General features: G+C 64.7%; 1 protein-coding gene across 1 annotated transcript in view; it reads right to left on the bottom strand.

Moving 5' to 3' along the window:
* The window catches only part of NAV1 (neuron navigator 1), a 78,963-nt gene that overhangs the window by 9,152 nt on the left and 52,288 nt on the right, over positions 1-17,523 (bottom strand). The window contains 13 exon segments of the mRNA XM_075115281.1: positions 1,130-1,251; positions 1,893-2,004; positions 2,189-2,272; positions 2,481-2,558; positions 2,650-2,673; positions 2,843-2,895; positions 3,456-3,626; positions 4,289-4,440; positions 4,617-4,658; positions 4,864-5,313; positions 5,428-6,121; positions 6,558-6,855; positions 7,068-7,206. Coding sequence (XP_074971382.1) covers positions 1,130-1,251; positions 1,893-2,004; positions 2,189-2,272; positions 2,481-2,558; positions 2,650-2,673; positions 2,843-2,895; positions 3,456-3,626; positions 4,289-4,440; positions 4,617-4,658; positions 4,864-5,313; positions 5,428-6,121; positions 6,558-6,855; positions 7,068-7,206 — 2,419 coding nt within the window.

Genomic DNA, 17,523 nt, shown 5'->3' with positions numbered 1-17,523 from the left:
CCACCAGCCAGCAGGAGAGCAGCAGGACAGGAACCCCGGGCTCACACCATGTCCCCTGGCGGGCCAGGGCCTGCTCTGAGGGGAGGTGGGAGGGAGAAGGGATGCAGACAGGCAAGATCTGGCCCAACTCCCACAGGCACCCACAGGCTGGCCTGGTGTGACCCCAGAAGCAAGTGTTGCATTTCAGCATAAAAAAAAAAATCCAAGTGGGTGTCAGGCTCTGCTGATGGCAGGAGAGCAGGGAAGCACTGGGACCCATGTGGGTCCCCACAGGGACAGAGCCCCTTCGGGCCACGTCAGGCCAGCCCTGGCAATGGTTGGCAGCACCGTACCCCAGTGCCACAGGCAGGGCTGCACTGAGGTCCCCATCCCAAAAGATCTGGCTACAGGGAGTCAGGAGAGTGCCTGCTGTCCCTGGCCAAGAAGGGGACTGTCCCCATCCATGGGACAGGTCCCCATCCGAGCCCTTCCTGCTGCCTCACAGCCACCCAGCACAGTTCAGCCCCTTCACATGGGTGCATATTTTCACCTTAACATCAAAAGAAGCAGCCATGGTGCGTGCAGCCCAGCTGGGGGCCCCAGCGTGGCCCGTGCTGGGGATTAGTGCCAGTGGGATGGATGGGATGGGTAGTGTTATGAGCACCGTCCCACAAAATGGAGCAAGGGCCCTGGCTGGGCACAGCATGGGGTGGAGGGGATGGCGTAGGACTTACCTCGTATACCTGAAAAAAAGGGTTGAGGTCAGCATAGGGGGAGAGAAACAAAACAAAGCAAGACTTAATCGCGCATCCAGGTCTGAGCTGCTTGGTACAGGGAAGGGGCTGCCTGGCTGAGGTGTCCGGCTCTGCGCATGGGCAGAAGGGAGACACATGGGAAAACCACAAGGGAGCAGGTGTGCAGGACCAGGGCTGGAAAATTCCCAGAGAGGCTGGAGAAGTCCCGGCCAGCACATCAAGACACAAATCCATGGTGGCTACAAGCTCCTTGTCAGTGCTGTCCCCAGGGGACACGGGGCCAACACGATGCCAAGGTAGAACAAGAGCAGCTGGCTCGTGGGGTTGACATCGGCCAGGCCCTGCCAGAGGCTTCCCAAGCCCTGCTCCTCCTCCCAGCACGCCATCCAACCCACCCAGCTCTTCTTCTTCTTCTTCTTGGCATCGGTGTCCTTGCTGCTGCCGATGCTGGAATGGCTGGTGATGCTGTTGAGGCTGGAGATACTGTCAGAGGAGTTCTGCCGCTTGATGCGCAGCTCTGGAGCCAGCGAGAAGCAGGAGAGACCAGGAAAGGAGGTATCAACAGACTGCGTCTGCCCCAGCGCCAGAGCCATCTGCACTCTCCTCCCTGCACCCCTTCTCCCACCCAAACAAACTCTGAGCTCTCGGAGCCACCCTGTAAGATGATGTGGGGCTCAGACACCACATAAGCGCTGCTGTTCGGGACAGTGACACCAAACCCCAGGGAGATGCCTGGAACACACATCGTTCTGCTCCTGTCTCAGGCCACCTCTCTGCCAGCACCTTGCACTCACATTGGGGTCTCAGGGCTAGAAACAACACTCATGGGAACAAAGCCAAGATCAGCAGCTAAAACTGGGCTGTCAGCAAAGGGTCTGGTGAAAAGGTGACCATCCCGTCACCCCGGGGCACCAGCACCATGACCTCCTGCAACAACACCTCTGGCCGTCTAACCCTGGCTTCAGAGGGCTGGGGTCCCGGGTGGGGAAAAGCTGCTGCCCGGGGCACCTTGCCTCCCACCCAAACATCTCACTGGAGTAGGGGGTGCCCTGGGGCCCTGTGTCAGCCCCACGAAGGAGCAGCCCAGCTGGGCTTGGGCAAGGTGCTCAGGAAGGGCTAAAAACCCCCATGGTGGGGGGCTGCCAAGCCATGCCTTACCCTTGGGGGTGACATCGGTACCATTCAGGGCACCCTGGATCACAGCTTGGGCCTCCGAGTTCTTCTTTTTCAGAAAGTCAATGGTCTCTCGCAGGTCCAGCAGCTCCGTATCCTGGGGGAGCAGACCCAGGAACCGTAGAGTGCGTTCCAATGGTGCAGGGCCCACCCCAAGAGCACTCCTGGGGCAGGCAGTGCCATGGCAGGTTCACCCAAGTCCAGCATCCCCCAGCCCCATGAGCACCCTCCCACACCACCAGTGCCCCCCAGTGCCCACCTGGTACCCTGAGAGCACCCACCTTCTCCTCAGCGGTCTCAGCCAAGTGCCGCAGGCGGGACGTCATGCTCACCAGGCTCTGCTCAAAAGCTGCCACCAGGTTTGCCTGGGAGAGGTGGAGAAACAGGTGAGTGAGCACCCACGCCTGGGTAAGCACCCACGGCCAGGCGAGCACCCGCTGCCAGGTGTGGGATGCAAGAGGATGGAGAGGGGAATCAAGGCTCTCGTGGGCGCAGGCCAGCACCAGTCCCGCACACTGCGGGGACTCAGAGCGGCGTGTCCTGCCGCAAGCAGCGGCTCCCACGGGGACTCACGTTGGCAGACAGCTGGGACGTCAGGGTGGCCACCTTCTCCTGCGATGATTCCAGCTCACGGCGTAGCTTGCGGATTTGCTGTGGGGAGAGTGAAGGGAGTGAGAGGGGTCAGGTGCTCACCTTCGCCATGGTGGCAGGGGCAGGCGACGAGCAGAGGGTGCGGGCTCACCTCGGACTGCATCTTCTCCTCAGCCTGGTGGCGCAAGAGCAGAGAGAGACAGACAGACAGAGGCAGGCAGTCAGGAGGGCAGCAAGGCACGGATAGGCTCAGCACGAGGCAGAGGCATGCACAGAGCCCCCCCGTTCCCACCCAGGCCCCCCCAGCCATGCACAAAGCAGCGCAGCACGGAGGCAGCTCTTACGGAGGAGTAGGTGGAGGACGCGCTCGAGGCCAGGGACAGCACCGATCCATGAACTGCAACAGAGTAAAACCCAGCATGTCAGGGTCCCCCTGGCCAGCAGCATCCCCAGGGGCTGCAGGTGCAGGGCATGGCAGGGCACAGAGGACGGAGCTCCCAGTGGATGCGGCTCTGCAGGGGGCCGGGGAGGCAGAGCGTGGGATGGCAGCTGCTCAGAGCATGGCTGGTGACCTGCCCAGGCAAGTGGTGTGCAGCAAGGCGTAGGGAGCACCCTCCGCCTGCACCCTCCTCTCTGGCTGAGCCCAGGAGCTCTGCCACCCTCCCTGGCTGCTTGGGTCCCCCCTTCCCTGGTGCCACATCTTGAGGCCGATCCCAGGACACTGGGCACCCGCACAGGTCAGGGTGGGCTGTGGCCCAGAGCAGATGCCAGCACAGAGGGGTACACCAGGCCCCTCGGCGCTTTCATCCCCTGCTCTGATGCTGAGGACAGGATGCACCAACCCATCTGACAGTGCCACAGCAGCACCAGGAGGAAGGGACAAGTGTGTGGGGAGCCCTGCCACCCCCCCCACCGCAGGAGCCCCTTCGCCTGGGCAGGAGCGCAGCACACTCTCACCATCGTCCACAGGGTCTCGGAAGGAGCCCGAGCGGATCATGCCCTTGGGCTTGTCAGCCAGGGACAGGGTGCTGCCCATCTGGGATGTGCTGTACAGCTCGAAGGTGGAGTCGTGGGTGGGGATGCTGTTGGAGCGGGTGATCCGCGGGGTTGTGGCAGCAGTGGGGCTCACTGCAAGGAGAAGGCAGGGAGAGGCAGGGTCAGAGTTGCGCTAGGAACCTGGGATCAGGATGGGGAAGCAGGGCTGGGAGCAATCCACAAGATCTGGGATGCAGAGAGGAAGCAGGGGTCCCAAAGCAAGGGGACTGGGGGAAAACTAAACTGCAGATTTATGCAGGAGCACCAAGATAACCACAGGGCTGAGATGAAAATCCATCACCCTGGGGAAAAGTGGGCACCACCATGCCAGAGGCTGTCACCTCTGGGTGCAGAAGGGGAGCACCCCCTGCCTCCCACCAGCAGCCCCAACCCATCTGCCGCCTGGAGCCCCCAGACCCTCTAAGAACACATAGGTCCTGGCAAGAGCAGGGCAGGGCTCACCCCTTGCCCTGCCAGGCACCCCCAGAGGAGCAGGGAGCCACGGGCAGAGCCCGAAGGGTGGATGAGATGCCCTGAAGCGGAGGTGATGGATATCCCTGGCCTCTGGGCACAACCCAGCACCTCAGTGGGCTAAAAGCACCAGGCGCTGGGTGTCGGGACTGCTGGGGGTGTCGAGGAGAAAAGCAGCATCCACAGCAGCATCAGCAAGTGACACGGGGAACACGGGGTGATGGGGAGCAGGAGAAACAGGGCTTGCTGCAAGCAGAAGGGGACTGGCAGTGGAGGGCACTGACCGATGCTGGTGAGCGGACCCTTCCCAACCAGCGCCATGGGGAGGGCGGGGGGCGAGGGCAGGTCCTGCTGGTCCTCCGACTCGGGGAGCCCGCTGCTGACAGCATGCGAATGGCGCCGCTCCTTGGCCTCCTCCTGGGAGTGGAGCTGGTACCTGGGGAGCAGAGCAGAGGCAGGCATGGTAAAGTGGACCGGCACCATCCTGGCTCCCGCCTGCTGCAGTGCGGCCCAGCCTCCCTAGATGGAGGGTACTGTCAGCCCCCCACAGAAAGCTCCACACGCCCAGCCTCCCTCCCCAGCACTGTCCAGAAGTGATTTGGGCTCTTTTACCTCAACCCTTTCTTGGGCAGTGTGTTCCTGTCGCGGTTGGCACTGGAAGGGAAGGAAAGATCAGTCACATCACTGCACAGATAGGGGAAGGTGCCATTGGGGGTTGAGCCATGGGGACAGGGGTCTTTTCCCCAGAAATGTAGCAGGAAGAGCCCCTGCAGCAAGAAAAGGTCACAGGAGGGCAGCAGGGAGGGATCTGAGCCTGCAGAGGTGCACCAGCAGTCCCATGCCCTCCCTCCAGCCATACCTGTCCAGATGTGCAAGCCGCGGGCTCCCACTCCAGCCCAGCTCCCCTGCCTCTTCCTCCTCCTCTGTGCTGGCAGGGGGGGCGGCAGCAGGGGTGGGGGTGGTGGTGCTGCCCCCCGAAAAGGCACTGGGCAGGCTCATGGGCATCTGTAGGGACTCCATGCTGCGGTGCAGGCCTGAGAGCTTGGGGTACATCCTGCCCTCCTTGGGGACGCTGAAGCCACCCATGAGCTCCAGGCCCTGGGAGAAGCTGGCGGAATTGATGTTGAGGATGGGGGCAGGACTAGGGCTGAAGCAGGGCGCGAGATGCCCGCTGGTTGGGTGCAGGTCCTGCAGCTTGGCAGTGTGTGTGGGATGCAGCTCGCTGGAGGAGGGCAAGTCCAGGCTGTTGGAGTTGACCTTGTCCAAGTTGGCCAGCGAGGGAGGCTTCACGTAGGTCTTGGCAGCCGCTCTGGAGTGGGGAAAATGGGTAAGGAAGCAGGTGAGACTTAGGTGTTGGGGATGGCTGGGTGCTGGGCATAGTTGTGCCAGGCACCTGCTGCCCTCAGAGGTGGAAGGGTTGTACCTGAGAGGTGTGGGGGGCAGCTCGGCCACCTTGGCTGCCGTCGGGAGGTTGGCCTGGGATTTTGGGGTACTCTCAGGTGAGCTGACACTCTTCAGTGTCCCACACTCAGAGTCAAGCGCCACCGCCTTGGCCTTGGCCTTCTCCTTCTCGCGGTCTGTCTGGTTCACAGGGGCTGGCGTGCCACGGCTGGCGCTGATCTTGGATGGCTCCTTGAGCCGCGACACTGAGATGCCGCCCTGTTTGGTGCTCAGCAGGCTGGGATCAATGCTGCTGCTGACTGGCCGATTCGCACCACGGCCGCCAGTCACGCTCATGGAGCTGGACTTGGCTGGCCGGGGCAGGCTGCGGTACTGGATGTTGGAACGAGCTCCCGGGGCCAGGAAGCCGGGCTCGGCTGCGTTGGAGACATCCAGGCTTGTTTTCCTCCCACTGACTGGCTTGACAGGGATGCCGGAGCTCTTCTGGATCTTGCCGAGCGTGGCCGAGCCCCCAGCCTGCATGACGGTGGCCGTGCCAGTGGCGGGAGCTGGTTTCTTATAGCCAAAGGAGCTGGAGGCTGAGGGGCGTGTGAGGCCTGAGGGTGGTTTCTTGGCATCGGCAATGCGGTCACGGCCGGCATCGGAGGAGGAGCGCTGCAGGCCTGTGCTCTTCACAGACAGCTTGCTCTTGTCGGTGGCTTTGGTCTCAGGCTTGCCTGGTGGGCAAGGAAGGATGCGTTAGCATCCCAGGAAGCTTTGGGGACATTTGGGTGCGAACTAAACTAGATTGGAAACCGATATCAGAGGCATGGGGACGAGATGGAGACAAAGGGGCATGCCGCTGCCCTAGGTGTTGGGGCAGAGCCATGGTCAGGCTCCCAGTGCACCCAGCCAGCCCCCAGCCTGATGCATGGACATGATGCCATGGGGCAGGCACGGCCCTGGGCAAGCAGGCCTTAGCATGGGGCCAGACCCACAACCTCCTTGCAGGGACGCACAGCTCTGCCACCCCCTCCAGCCCACGTCCGGCTGTCAGGTCCGAGTGCAGTCACAGGGCATCCCATGGCCAGCGTGCTCAGGGAAGGCCCATGAAGATGCCACCCAACCCTCTCCCCATCACAGAAGCTGGACCCTGCCCAAATCAGGTCTCACCTGCCACTTTGAGGGTGCTCTGGGCTGTGTGGGTGATGGGGGAGGTCACAGCCACTGGAGGGGTCTTGCCCTTCTTGAGTGCGCCAGGAGTGCCCAGGCTGACAGGCTTCTTCAGCTCGCCACCCTTGGGCCCCTCCTCACCACCCTCCGAGGGCTCCCGCCGCCACTTGGAGGAGCCGTGCTCCATCTTGAGGCTGCTGCTGTCGTAGTCCAGCTTCTTGGGCGCCTTGTCCTCACCCTCACCGTACCAGCTCAGCCCACTCTCTGCCAGTGAGCGCTTCTCTGAGTCCGTGCGCAGCTGCAGGCAGAGCAGAGTCAGGGGTGCTCCCGGCACCCACCTCAAACCCATCCCCAGGGAGCACCAGCCAGCTGGGAGAGGGATGGACCCAACAACCTGTGCTATGCCTCTGTTTTCCCATGCTGGCATGCTCCATCCCCTCCCTCCTGCAGAGGCTGTGGCACTGAGCCAGGACCAGTGCCAGGAAGGGTCAGGGCACCACGGGCACCTACCGCTATGGCCGAGTTCCTGCGTGAGGCCGTGGGGGTGGAGGGCAGGGAGTTGAGTGAGGAGCTGGCATTGAACTCCTCCGAGCTGAGGTTGTCAGAGGCATCGCTGAGGCCGCTGCTGATGGAGCTGCTCTCATCCCAGCTGCAACAGCAGAGCCAGTGTCAGAACCCCCAGCTCTGCCCGGTGGGTCCTGCCACCCATGGGATTTCCCTGCTCCAGCGGCTGCTGGGGCGCAAACCTCAGCGCCCGGTAGCACCCGCTGCGGGGCCATGGCAGAGAGCTGCCACTTGGCGGCTGCAGCTGGCTCCAGCCCAGCCTGGTACAGGCTCAGCACCCTGCCAACACACGAGCCCCAGTAACCCCACGTCTCCTCATTAAGCCCCCCATGGGAGTTTTTGGGGGATGGAGGGTACCTGCAGGCAGGGCTGGCAGCACTGCAGTTGGCACTGAGCCCCCTGCGACCTGCCCCGCTGAGGGGGTCGGGAGGATTGCCGGAAAGGGCAGGGACAAGCTGAAGCAAACAAACCAGCCACCCCACAGCATCCACCCTTCCTCAGGCAGCCCCCACCCACTGCCCCGCTGCCCCCTGCTCCCCCCTCTCCAGCACCCAGCATCCGCAGCAGGCAGAGGCAGCAGGTATGGGCACTGCTGCTCTGCCGGGGTGGCTGCTCTGCGCCAGGGGCTCAGCGGACCGTGCACAAACCCATATCCAGGGCCATCAGTCAGCGCCACACCGGGGTGGCGGCTGCCTGCGCACCCCACGGGCCCGGCCAGCTCTGCGGCACGGGGCTGTGCCCGCGGCTGTCCAGCACAGATGGGTATGGAGCACTTTCCAGCAGGATGAGCACGGCCCCTTTCAGTTCAGCAGCTGAGTAGGTCAACGAGGCCCCACAGCCTCTGAGGGGGCTGCAAGAGGCTGGGGGCGACAAGCAGTAGTGTAGGAGAGGGGAGCAGAGCTGAGGGGCTGTGGCCAGCCCCGGTCCAGGCCAGAGATGTCTGTCCCCTGGCACTGGGGCCACAGAGGTGCAGGAGGAGCCCAGCAAGCACCAGAGCCCCAGCAGCTGGTGAAACCACTTAGCATCACCTGAGTGACATTATGACCCTGGCTAAGCTGGGGACAGGCTAGCATGGCCAGGCAGAGGAGAGAGTGCCTGCTACGCATCTCTACCAACCTGGGTGCCAGGGCACAAGCAACAGGCACCACCACCCCCTCCAGGGTGCCCAAACCACAGGACAGAGCAACGTGGGCAGCTCCAGCACCCCCCAGCCAGCGCCACGCACCCTGCTTATCCCAGACATTGGGGACTGGCCAGAGTCAGGACAGACACAGCCCCCTGTGGCCCTACGGCAGCTTCTGGGACAGAACCCCACAGGGACTGCTGCCCAGGAAGGGATTTAATTACGACCATGTGCCCAGGACATGCTCCTGGGCTGCGCAGCTCCAAGCATCTCCCACCAGCCCCTGTGCTGTGGGTGATTGCTCACCAGGACAGAAATCCCTACCCCTGAGCACAAAGCAAAGCTCCTCTCCCAGGCTGGCATCACTCCTGCAGCAGGCAGCGCTGGCAGCAAGGCAGGGCTACGGTGAGCTGCATGCTGCAGGCACACGGCTGGGTGTCTCAGCCTGGCTTTTGTGGCCAGGCAGGGCAAATCCCAAATGGCCTCCCAGCCTCACGTGGGAAGCCCCTGCTGCCCTGGGCCCAGGCGTCTGAAAAGCCCCTGCTGGAACAGGCACAGGGTCAGGGGCTGAACCAGGGCAGAAAGGGACCCCAGATCCTCCTTAGCAACCCCACGCCGAGGAAGGGCAACACAGAAGATCACAGCTGACATCCCAAGAGCACTCAAGCTGCGGGGTGAGACCTGGGAGCCACTGCCTGCTGTGGAGTGTCTCTGGCTTTCTTATGGAGCACACAACTGGCACACTCAGGGGTCCCCCAGAACTGGCGTGCACATGCTGTCACCGGCACAGCAAGAAAAGCCTCGGCTCAGGCTGCAACGCAGCACCAATGGCCCCATGGCAAACGCAAACTCTCAGAGCTCGGCCGAGCCCTGGCACCCCGGTCCCTTCCGGCCGAGACCACCCAAACGCCCCCCGCAGACCCCGAACAGGGGCAGCCATGCTGCAGCGTCATGCCGGGGGCAAAACTCAATTCCTGCTTTGTGCTCCAGCCCCTCCATCTTACACAGAGCAATTCCCCACCTCCCTTCAGCCAGCACCGCACCAAACCGCCCCGAGGGCGGAGGGGAGCGGGTCTTGCCGGTGGCCCGGCGCATCCCGCAGCTCCCAGGGAAGGGATGCTCAAGGACAGCTGCGAGGCAGAGGCTGCGGCACGCGACCGTCGTGCCGCGCTCCCCGGCCCCGGCCCGGCGTGCGGGAACCCCCCGCGGACAGAAAGGGCCCGACACGGTCCCGGTGAGGCACGCCTCGCCCCGACCGAGGGGGCGGCTGCAGCCCGGAGGGGGCAGGGGATGGACCGGACCTGACCCGGCGCCGCGTGGGGATGCTCCCCCCATTCCCCGCCCAGCCGCACCCCGCTCCGGAGGGCAGCCCGCTGCCCGGCTGCGGGGTCAGCGCCGCCGGCCGGGGGTTCCGGAGCCCCGGGAGCCCCGCGGGGGCTCGGCCCGGCCGCGCTGCAGGTGCGCTGCGGGGGCCGGGGGAGGGCTCGTCCCGCTGCTGGGCCCCGCGGAGCCGCCCCGATGCCGCGGGGCCGGGCGGGGCTGCGCTGCCCGGGTCCCCCCTTCCCCCCCGCAGCGCGGCCGAGACAAAGCACCGCCCGCGGTGCGGCCCCGGGGCGCGGGGCTTTGTCTGCCGGGGCCGGGCTCCGGCCGCCCGCCCGCCCGCAGCGCGCCCGCCCCGCCCGGTGCCGGTGCGGTACCTGCTGGCCAGGCGCGGGGCGCGGCGCGGCCTCCCCGCCCGCAGCATGGTGCTGCCCGCGGCCCCGCCGGGCGGGCGGGAGGGGCGGCGGCGGCGGGACCGCCCCGCGCTGCCCCCGCCTTAAAGCGACAGCGGCCCCTACCCGGTCCGGCCGCCCCTCGTCCCTGCCGCCGCGCCCGAGCCCCGCCCCGACTCCCGCCGGGATGGGCCCGGGGTCCCGGCCCCCGTGCTCCGAGCTCCCGCCACCCCACAACCCCCGCCGTGTCCCCACAGCCAGCTCCAGTGCCCCCCAGTCCAGCCCGTGTCCCCCCCACCCCTGTCCCTGGTGCCCCCCAGCCTCACCCGAGCATACCCCCAGTCTCAGTCCGGGCCCCCCCTCCCAGAGCCCCCAAGCACACACTCACGTCCCTACAGGCAGCACCAGTGCCCCCCAGTCCAGCCCATAATCTGGCCCCAGTGCCTCCCCGAACATCCCTCACCATGGTTCCGGTGCACTGCTCCTGGCCCCAGCGCCCCCAAATGTCCCCTGTCCCCCACCCCAAAGGCACCACCTTCCACTGTGGGTCCTGCGAGGGGCTCTGCCCCTGCCCTGCGCGTGGGGGGCTGGGGTGGCTGCTCCCAGCTACCCCAGCTCCTGCAAGGGCACACGTGCCTGCACCACTCTGCCTTCATTGACCAAAAAGCCTATTTCTGTCCTTTTTTCTTCCTCTCTCGCATCAGAGCAGGAGCTGTGCCCGGGGCAGGGTCCTTGCGGCATGGTGACACCAGTGACATCTTCGCCAGCCTGGCTGAGGCAGCCAGTGAGGGTTAACTGCAGCCTTGGCAAAACAGACCCGGTCCCTGCGGGCTGGGAAATAAGTAATTCCTTCCTCACGCCTTCCTCCTCGAAGCAACGGCAACGCCTCTTGGCTCCCTCCTCACTGCACAGCCCCATCGCTCAACTGCATGGCGCTTGCCCCGGCAAGGCAAGGTGCTGCGGTGTGGCACGGCAGGGAGGGCTAGGGACACACGACTCGGTGCCCAACCATCCCCGTCCCCACCCATCAGACCCTGCCTGCACCCACCGTCCCTGCAGCACGTCTCGGCCCTTGGCTGGAGCTCACGGCCAGGAGGCCAGCGGTGACACCGCCTCGGCGCCATGTGGTACCCCCCGCAAGCAGCCAGCCCCGCTGTGGGGTGATGGTCCCACGCCGGTGTGCACCAATGGGTGCGGCAGCACAGTCCGTCCAGCATCACGTCCCGCAATCCCTCCTGCCTGGCCCGATGCCGGACACTGCCTCCTCCCACCCCTCCTCCTGGCTGGCTGCCCTGGCCCCACCATGGCTGGCTTGGGCAGCACTCAGAGCAGCTCTGGCTTTCATTGGGCCCAAATCTGGACTCGGGGTGCTGAGGGTGACGGGGGGGGCCAGCCCAGCACAGCCCGGTATGACAGCTACCAGGAAAGGCAGCTTTGACTCCACCGGAGCTGAGTCTGGTGCAAGGCGATGGTGGAGAATCGCTGTTGGCCACAGCAGCCCCGCCGTGGTGGCACACTTGCACACGCGGAATGCCCCACTGGCACTGTCCCCCTTCACAGAGGAGCACCCCCAGCCCATTTTGCAGTAGCAGCTGCTTTTGGAGCCGGAGGGTTCGAAGTCTCCCTGCTTCACCCACCTCAGACACCTGCCCGCACGCCAGACCAACCCGCTGGCACCAGCTGGGGCTCCCGGCACTCAGGTCCCTGCAGGGCTGGTGATGCCAAATCCACACCGCCTGCCCCAAGCCCACCTCAGATTAAAGTGAGCTCTTCTGGTCCGCCCTGGCCCCTTCCTCCTGTTCTGCTGTGGTTGCTGCAGGGGAGGAAATACAGGGCTTGCACTGGGGGCTCTACACCCCACACCCGTGGGCCACTGACACCAAGGGGGCTCTCCATCATGCCCCATCACAGCCTCATCCTGCTCTGGCAGGACCGGAAAGGAAAGCATAGGCACAGTGGGGCTCTTCCCTCCCTCCCTTTCTTGTCCACTTAATGGGGCAGAAAAACCAATTAGCTTCATAAATCAGACTGGGGGGTTGGGGACTTCCTGCGGGCATGGGCAGGGGTGGCTCTGCTCCCCCCTCACATCCATCGCAGGAACCGCCTCAGGGCATCACGACACCCACAACACCCTCTCAGATTCCCTTAGGATCCCTACAGCCCCCTGCACACCCCCCATGCCCCTTTAACAGCTCCTAGACTCCCAATACTCCTTGAGAACCCTGCAGACTCACTTAGGACCCCCCAGATTTCTCTAAGTTCTCCCCAGACTCCCCCTAAACCCCAGGTGCTGCCCCAGATAGCACCAGCTCCCACCACCAGCCGGGCTACCCTGACCCGAGGTGCTTCCTGCTTGCATTTTGGGTACTGGATCTGGCACCCTTCACTGACGCCACACTCAGAAGAACAGGGGGCTGCAGAGACCTTGCAAATCAGAAAACTGAGGCAGGGAAGGGGGTCTGACTCGCCTGAGCTCACCCAGCAGGAAAAGAGGATCAGCATCACATCCCAGCAGCTGGTCTAGTCTCCTGTCCTCTGGGCAGCACTGCCTCTGGTCCCCCAACCGCCCAGGTCCCTGGGGGGTGCAGAGGACTCCCCCCACGGGCACCCAGAGTGTGTGTGGTCCCTGTGAGGTGGGACCTGTGGCCAGGCTGCGCCACCGCTCCAGCTCTGCGCTGCCGACTGCAGTAATAGCAGGGTCCGATTTCCCCGAGGCAGCAAGACCGATGCCGTGGGGGTGTCAGCCAGCGCTTGCTTGCCTGCAGCAATGAGATCAGCTGCGGACCCCAAGCACACACACGCCTGGCCGCCGTGCCAGCGGGCCTGCTGCGCTCAACCAGCACCACTGCAGGGGGGGAACAACGCGGGGTCCCCCCTCCAACCCCTCCTGAGTGGCGGAAACCCCAGAGGAAGCGTGTCCCCGTGCGGGGATCTCCGGCTGTTTTGGGAAGGGTGACACACGAAGCCTCGCTTGGGGCCACTGTGGCGGCATGGTGGGCTGCAGCCGCCGCGCGCAGCGGTCGGAGAGTCCCAGGGCAGCACCGGGGTGGGGGAGCGGTGTGACTCAGCCACTTGCGAAATTCCTATTTTTCCCGTTGTCTGGATGAGCCGGTAGCTTCAGACACCTCCATCTGCAGCAGCTGGGCAGCTTTGCAGGCAACAGGGTAGCACGTGGCAAGGGGCAAAGCCAGGTCTTGAGCTCCCCAGGCGGCAAGCAGGCATGCAGCCGAATTTGGGGGGCAGATCTCCCCCAAGCAGCTCTCCCCAGGGATGCGTGGGTGTGCGAGGTCCAGCCCTGGGCTCGGTTCTGCTCTGTGTCCGTGCCCAGCCCCACCAACAAGCCATGGAGGCCAGCAGCTTCCCAAATCCTGGGTGTGCACTGACCCCAGGTGCCCTGCACCCCCCGAGCCCTGCAACCCTGTGATCCCCTTCCCAAAATAGGCCCCGTGCGGCCGCTGCCACAGCAGTGCCCCGGGGGTCACTGCTGGGCACCTCGAGCCAAACCCCAAAGTAAGGAGCGCTGGAACACAGCACAGAGGAAGGGCACTTCGATGGTGGCCGTGTCCAGCGGGGTTTTGGGGCCCCTTTTTGGGACCGTCCCCCATCCCCAGCTGGAGGGAGGAACCCCACCGAGCCCCGGCACGCGGCACAGTGCAGCAAATATTTATCCAACACCACTTCCCCAACCGCTCCCCCGCTGTCCCCCCAGGCGGCTGGGCTGGGGCCCCACACACACGCCGGGCCACGTGCAGGGCCACGGCCATGCCCCGCGGGATGTCCCCACCGAGAAATGACTTCACAGGCTCGCTGGGACGGTGGCGAGGGGTCAGGCTGGACTGGCCTAAGCCAAGTGAGGAGCGTTTGAGGGAGGGAGCAGAGAGCCAGCGCCAATCCTGCTCAGAGCAGGAGAGAAGGGCGGCCGCTCCCCTGCCGCCCTCGGGGAGCTGAGCCAAACATCTGCTCCCGCCTCCGGGCTGCGCTGAGCTCAAGTAGCTGCGAGGAAGCCAGAGCCAGGCCAGACGCAGAGCGGCGGGTGCCAGCTCTAGAGCATCCCTTCCGGGGGAATGCTGCTGAGAGCCCCCAGCCCCGCTGGAGGAGACCACAGGCTCTGCAGCAGCCAGCTGCCAGCAGCACCATCGCAGTGGCATGGGATGGTGCCTGGGGGCTGCACTCTGAGCTGGGGACATGTGCTGATCCCCGAGCCATGCCATGCCCCACGGTCCTGATGCCAAAGGCTGCTGCCATGGCTCCATCTCATGCCCATGAAGAGAGTCAGGGCAGTACCTGGCTCACTGTGGGGCAGATGCTGCCACCACTGTGGTGGGATGCAATTCTACCTCCCAAGAAAAACTGAGGCCCAAAAGGACACCCCCAAATCACAGCAGTCCGGGGTCACATGAGGACCTCCCCTGAGCATTGAAAGCCCCAGGGGACACACACAGCCTCAGGGATCAGCCCCAGAGTGATCCCTGCACGCCCAAGGCCCTGCAGCGCACATGGATCATCAGCATTCCCGCAGCCACCGCAGCAGGAAGGTGCTGACTCAACAGCCAGCCCCCCTCACTCCCTCTCTGCTCTCCCAGCCCTGTGCCTGGGGATGGCAGGATCGGGCCCGACAGCACTTTTACTTTGCCAGAGGGGCAGGGTGTGTCCAGCCTGGGCATCCCCGTGAGATTCTGCCACCGTGGGGTATTTGAGCAGCTCCAAGGATGGAGCCAGCTTGCCCCCGTTTGTCCCTGGGGACCTCACCTGGGGAGCTACCCATCCCACAAGCACCATCTCAAGGTGCACAGCTGAGCTGAGGTTTCAAGTCCTCATAGGTCACCTTGTGTACCAGAGCCAGGGAGTGGCGCTCCTCCTCCTCTGCACCCCACAAACCCCACCAAGAGTGGCTCTGCCCTGCCACGGCCCAGGTACCCCCTGCCCCAACCCGCTTGCAGCCAGCAGGGTGGACCAAGGGAAACTGAGGCACAGCCAAAGCCACACATGAGGTCCCTTCAACCCCCACCTGGTGCCCTGCGCTGCCCCACGGCATGAGGCACATGACAGGGAGGTGCTCAGACCCTGCTGAGCGCTTGGCACTGGGCGCAGTGGCCTGATGGACCCCTCCAGGGACACCCAGAGCACCCTAGCACCCTTGCAGCCGCATCACTGTTTGTGGGGGAGCAGCTGGGGAAGAGGCTGGATGATGAAGGGTCTCACAATAGGAGGGTGGCAGAGAGAATGACATCAGGCAGGGCTCTCTAAGCCCAGGAGACATGGCAGAGCGGGGCAAAGCAGGGACACTCCTGTCATGCCCTCAGGCTGGGATCCTGTCCTGCTGGGAGGGGGAAGCCCCATGGCCCCAGGCAGGCAGGGCTGGGGGGTGGGAGCCAGCACACCCCACCAGCTCCCAACCGCAGCAAAGCCTCGCAGCACCCCACTCACTCCTCACCGCATCCCAGATGGCCCCATGGAACACCCAGGGGTGATGCACGCTCACCCGCTCCTGCGACAGCACCCAGGACCCGCCAGAGCTGCTCACATCTGGTCCCTGAGCACACACAGCATGTGGGGAGGCACACAAACGTGCAGCTGCACTACACTGCCAGGGAAACGGCAGCTCCACGTGGAGGAGGTGGCACCGCTTGGACATGCAGGACTCAGCCAGGACGAAACCAGGCAAAACCTGGCTTGAAGATCCCCGCTCAGGTGCTCTCCGCCTCCTCTGCTGCTGCTGCCTGATTCACGCACAGGTCTGCACACGAAGGCGCCCACGCTGCTGCATCGCAGCCCCAGCGCTGTGCTGTGGCCATACGGCCACGGAGGTCCCTCGGCAATGAGTGGCTGTGCATTGGTGGACCTCCTGGTGGGGTGACTTCGATGGGGTGACCTCCAGGGTCCGGGCAACATCCCCAGCCTGGCCAGGGTGGGAAAGCAATACCGGCAGCACCGCACCCATCCAGGGGCAGGGAACAGCGAGCAGCACGCTGAGCGATGCTGGGTAGAAACCTGAGTCAACAGAGGCCAAGGAAGGGAGTAAAGATCTTTCAGTGCCAGGGAGGCAGCCCAGGGGTTGGTGCTGTCCCTGCCTGTGCTCTGCTCAAGCCCCAGGGACAGGCAGGACAGGGCAGGAGAGCAGCACCGTCCCAGCGAATGCTGCTGTGTTAAGCAGAGCTCGCTGCCTGCGCCAGGCCCTTCAGGTGCTGGCAGCGGTGTGGGCGCATCCTGGCAGGGCTGCTCCCAGCCCAGGCTCTGCTGGGTCCCCGCCAGACAAGGGCAGCCCTGCTGCAGAGCACGAGGAGGATACGGTGACATGGAACAAAAGAAGGGCCTTGCTGCCAAACAGGGACGGCAAAGCCAGAGCTTTCCAACCCCCAAAACCAGCAGCAGGTTACTCATGGAGGGAAGCTGCGAGTGCTGGCCCGACAGACGCAGACAGGCAGGCACGGCTGGGCAAGGAGCCAGGATGCCGGCACGTTTGGCTGATACAGAAACGCTTGCAGGCACTGGGGTGTCCCCAGCCGATCCCTGCTCTCACCACCAGACCTGACCATCGCCTCCCCTCTCTGAGATGGGCGCCGGGACACCCACTGCCTTCTTGGCTGGGCTCACTCCAACCACTGCCCTGCCGAATTCACCCTGATACCCCCACAGACAGTCCCCATGCCCCGGCCGTGCCTCACCTACCTCGGCCCTCTCTCCTTCCAGGCTTCTTCCCCAGCAAACCATGAGGATGCTGGGTCCCATCCCACGGCCCCACATGTCTCTGAGGGGAATGTGCCGCTGCGTCTGCTCAGCTGGCTCTGACCTACTGCCCTACAAGCCTGGGTGTGCGCCGGCGCGGTGCAGGGAGGTGCTGGCCCGGGCTCGGGGGCTGATGGCCCCATCTGCAGCACTCGGCTTCTGCCCGGTGCATTAGTGGCACAGGGAGATGGGGCCTGGGGCAGTATTTGCTTTCTAGGTCAGAGCCAGATGAGGAGGCTGCATGAGGGGCTACACTGGATGAGTCGTCCTGGCCCGCAAGGCAGCTCTTCACCCCAGTCTTCTCTGGGGAGGAGGGGATGCCCCTGCTCCCCTGCCCTAGCTCTGCACCCAACGCCCAGGCTCCTGCTCAGGGCATCCTGGCATTCCCCAGCACCCAGCCAGGAACATCCCCTGGGGACTGAGGCCCTGCCATGCTGCCCACTCCGGGGGACCCCCATCCGAGTCCTGCTGTGGGGCCACGGAAGATGGAGCTGTGACTAGGTCACTGCATGGCCCCGTGTGCCATAGTGACATGGCTGATCCCCAGGACTTGTCCCTGCAGATAAGAGGGTCCTGTGCTGCCCCAGCTGCCCTCCTGCACCCATCCCTGGGGAGGGGCATCCAGCACAGAGCACCCAGCCTGCCTCTGCACCCACCGGCAGGACACCGGGGATTTCCCTCAGGGCACGTCCAGGGGACCTGGTGCCGGAACATGGACTGTGGCACCTGGCCGTGATGGTCCCAGCCCAGAGCACTGTGGCGCTGAAAGCCTCACCCACACTGGGGGACTGTGGTGCTGCCAGGGCCTCGCGGGAGGCTCGGCTGCACAGGGCTCCATTCC

This window comes from Phalacrocorax aristotelis, chromosome 21 (assembly GCF_949628215.1).
Source record: "Phalacrocorax aristotelis chromosome 21, bGulAri2.1, whole genome shotgun sequence".
Taxonomy (NCBI): domain Eukaryota; kingdom Metazoa; phylum Chordata; class Aves; order Suliformes; family Phalacrocoracidae; genus Phalacrocorax; species Phalacrocorax aristotelis.
This window is presented reverse-complemented; position numbering and strand designations above follow the sequence as displayed.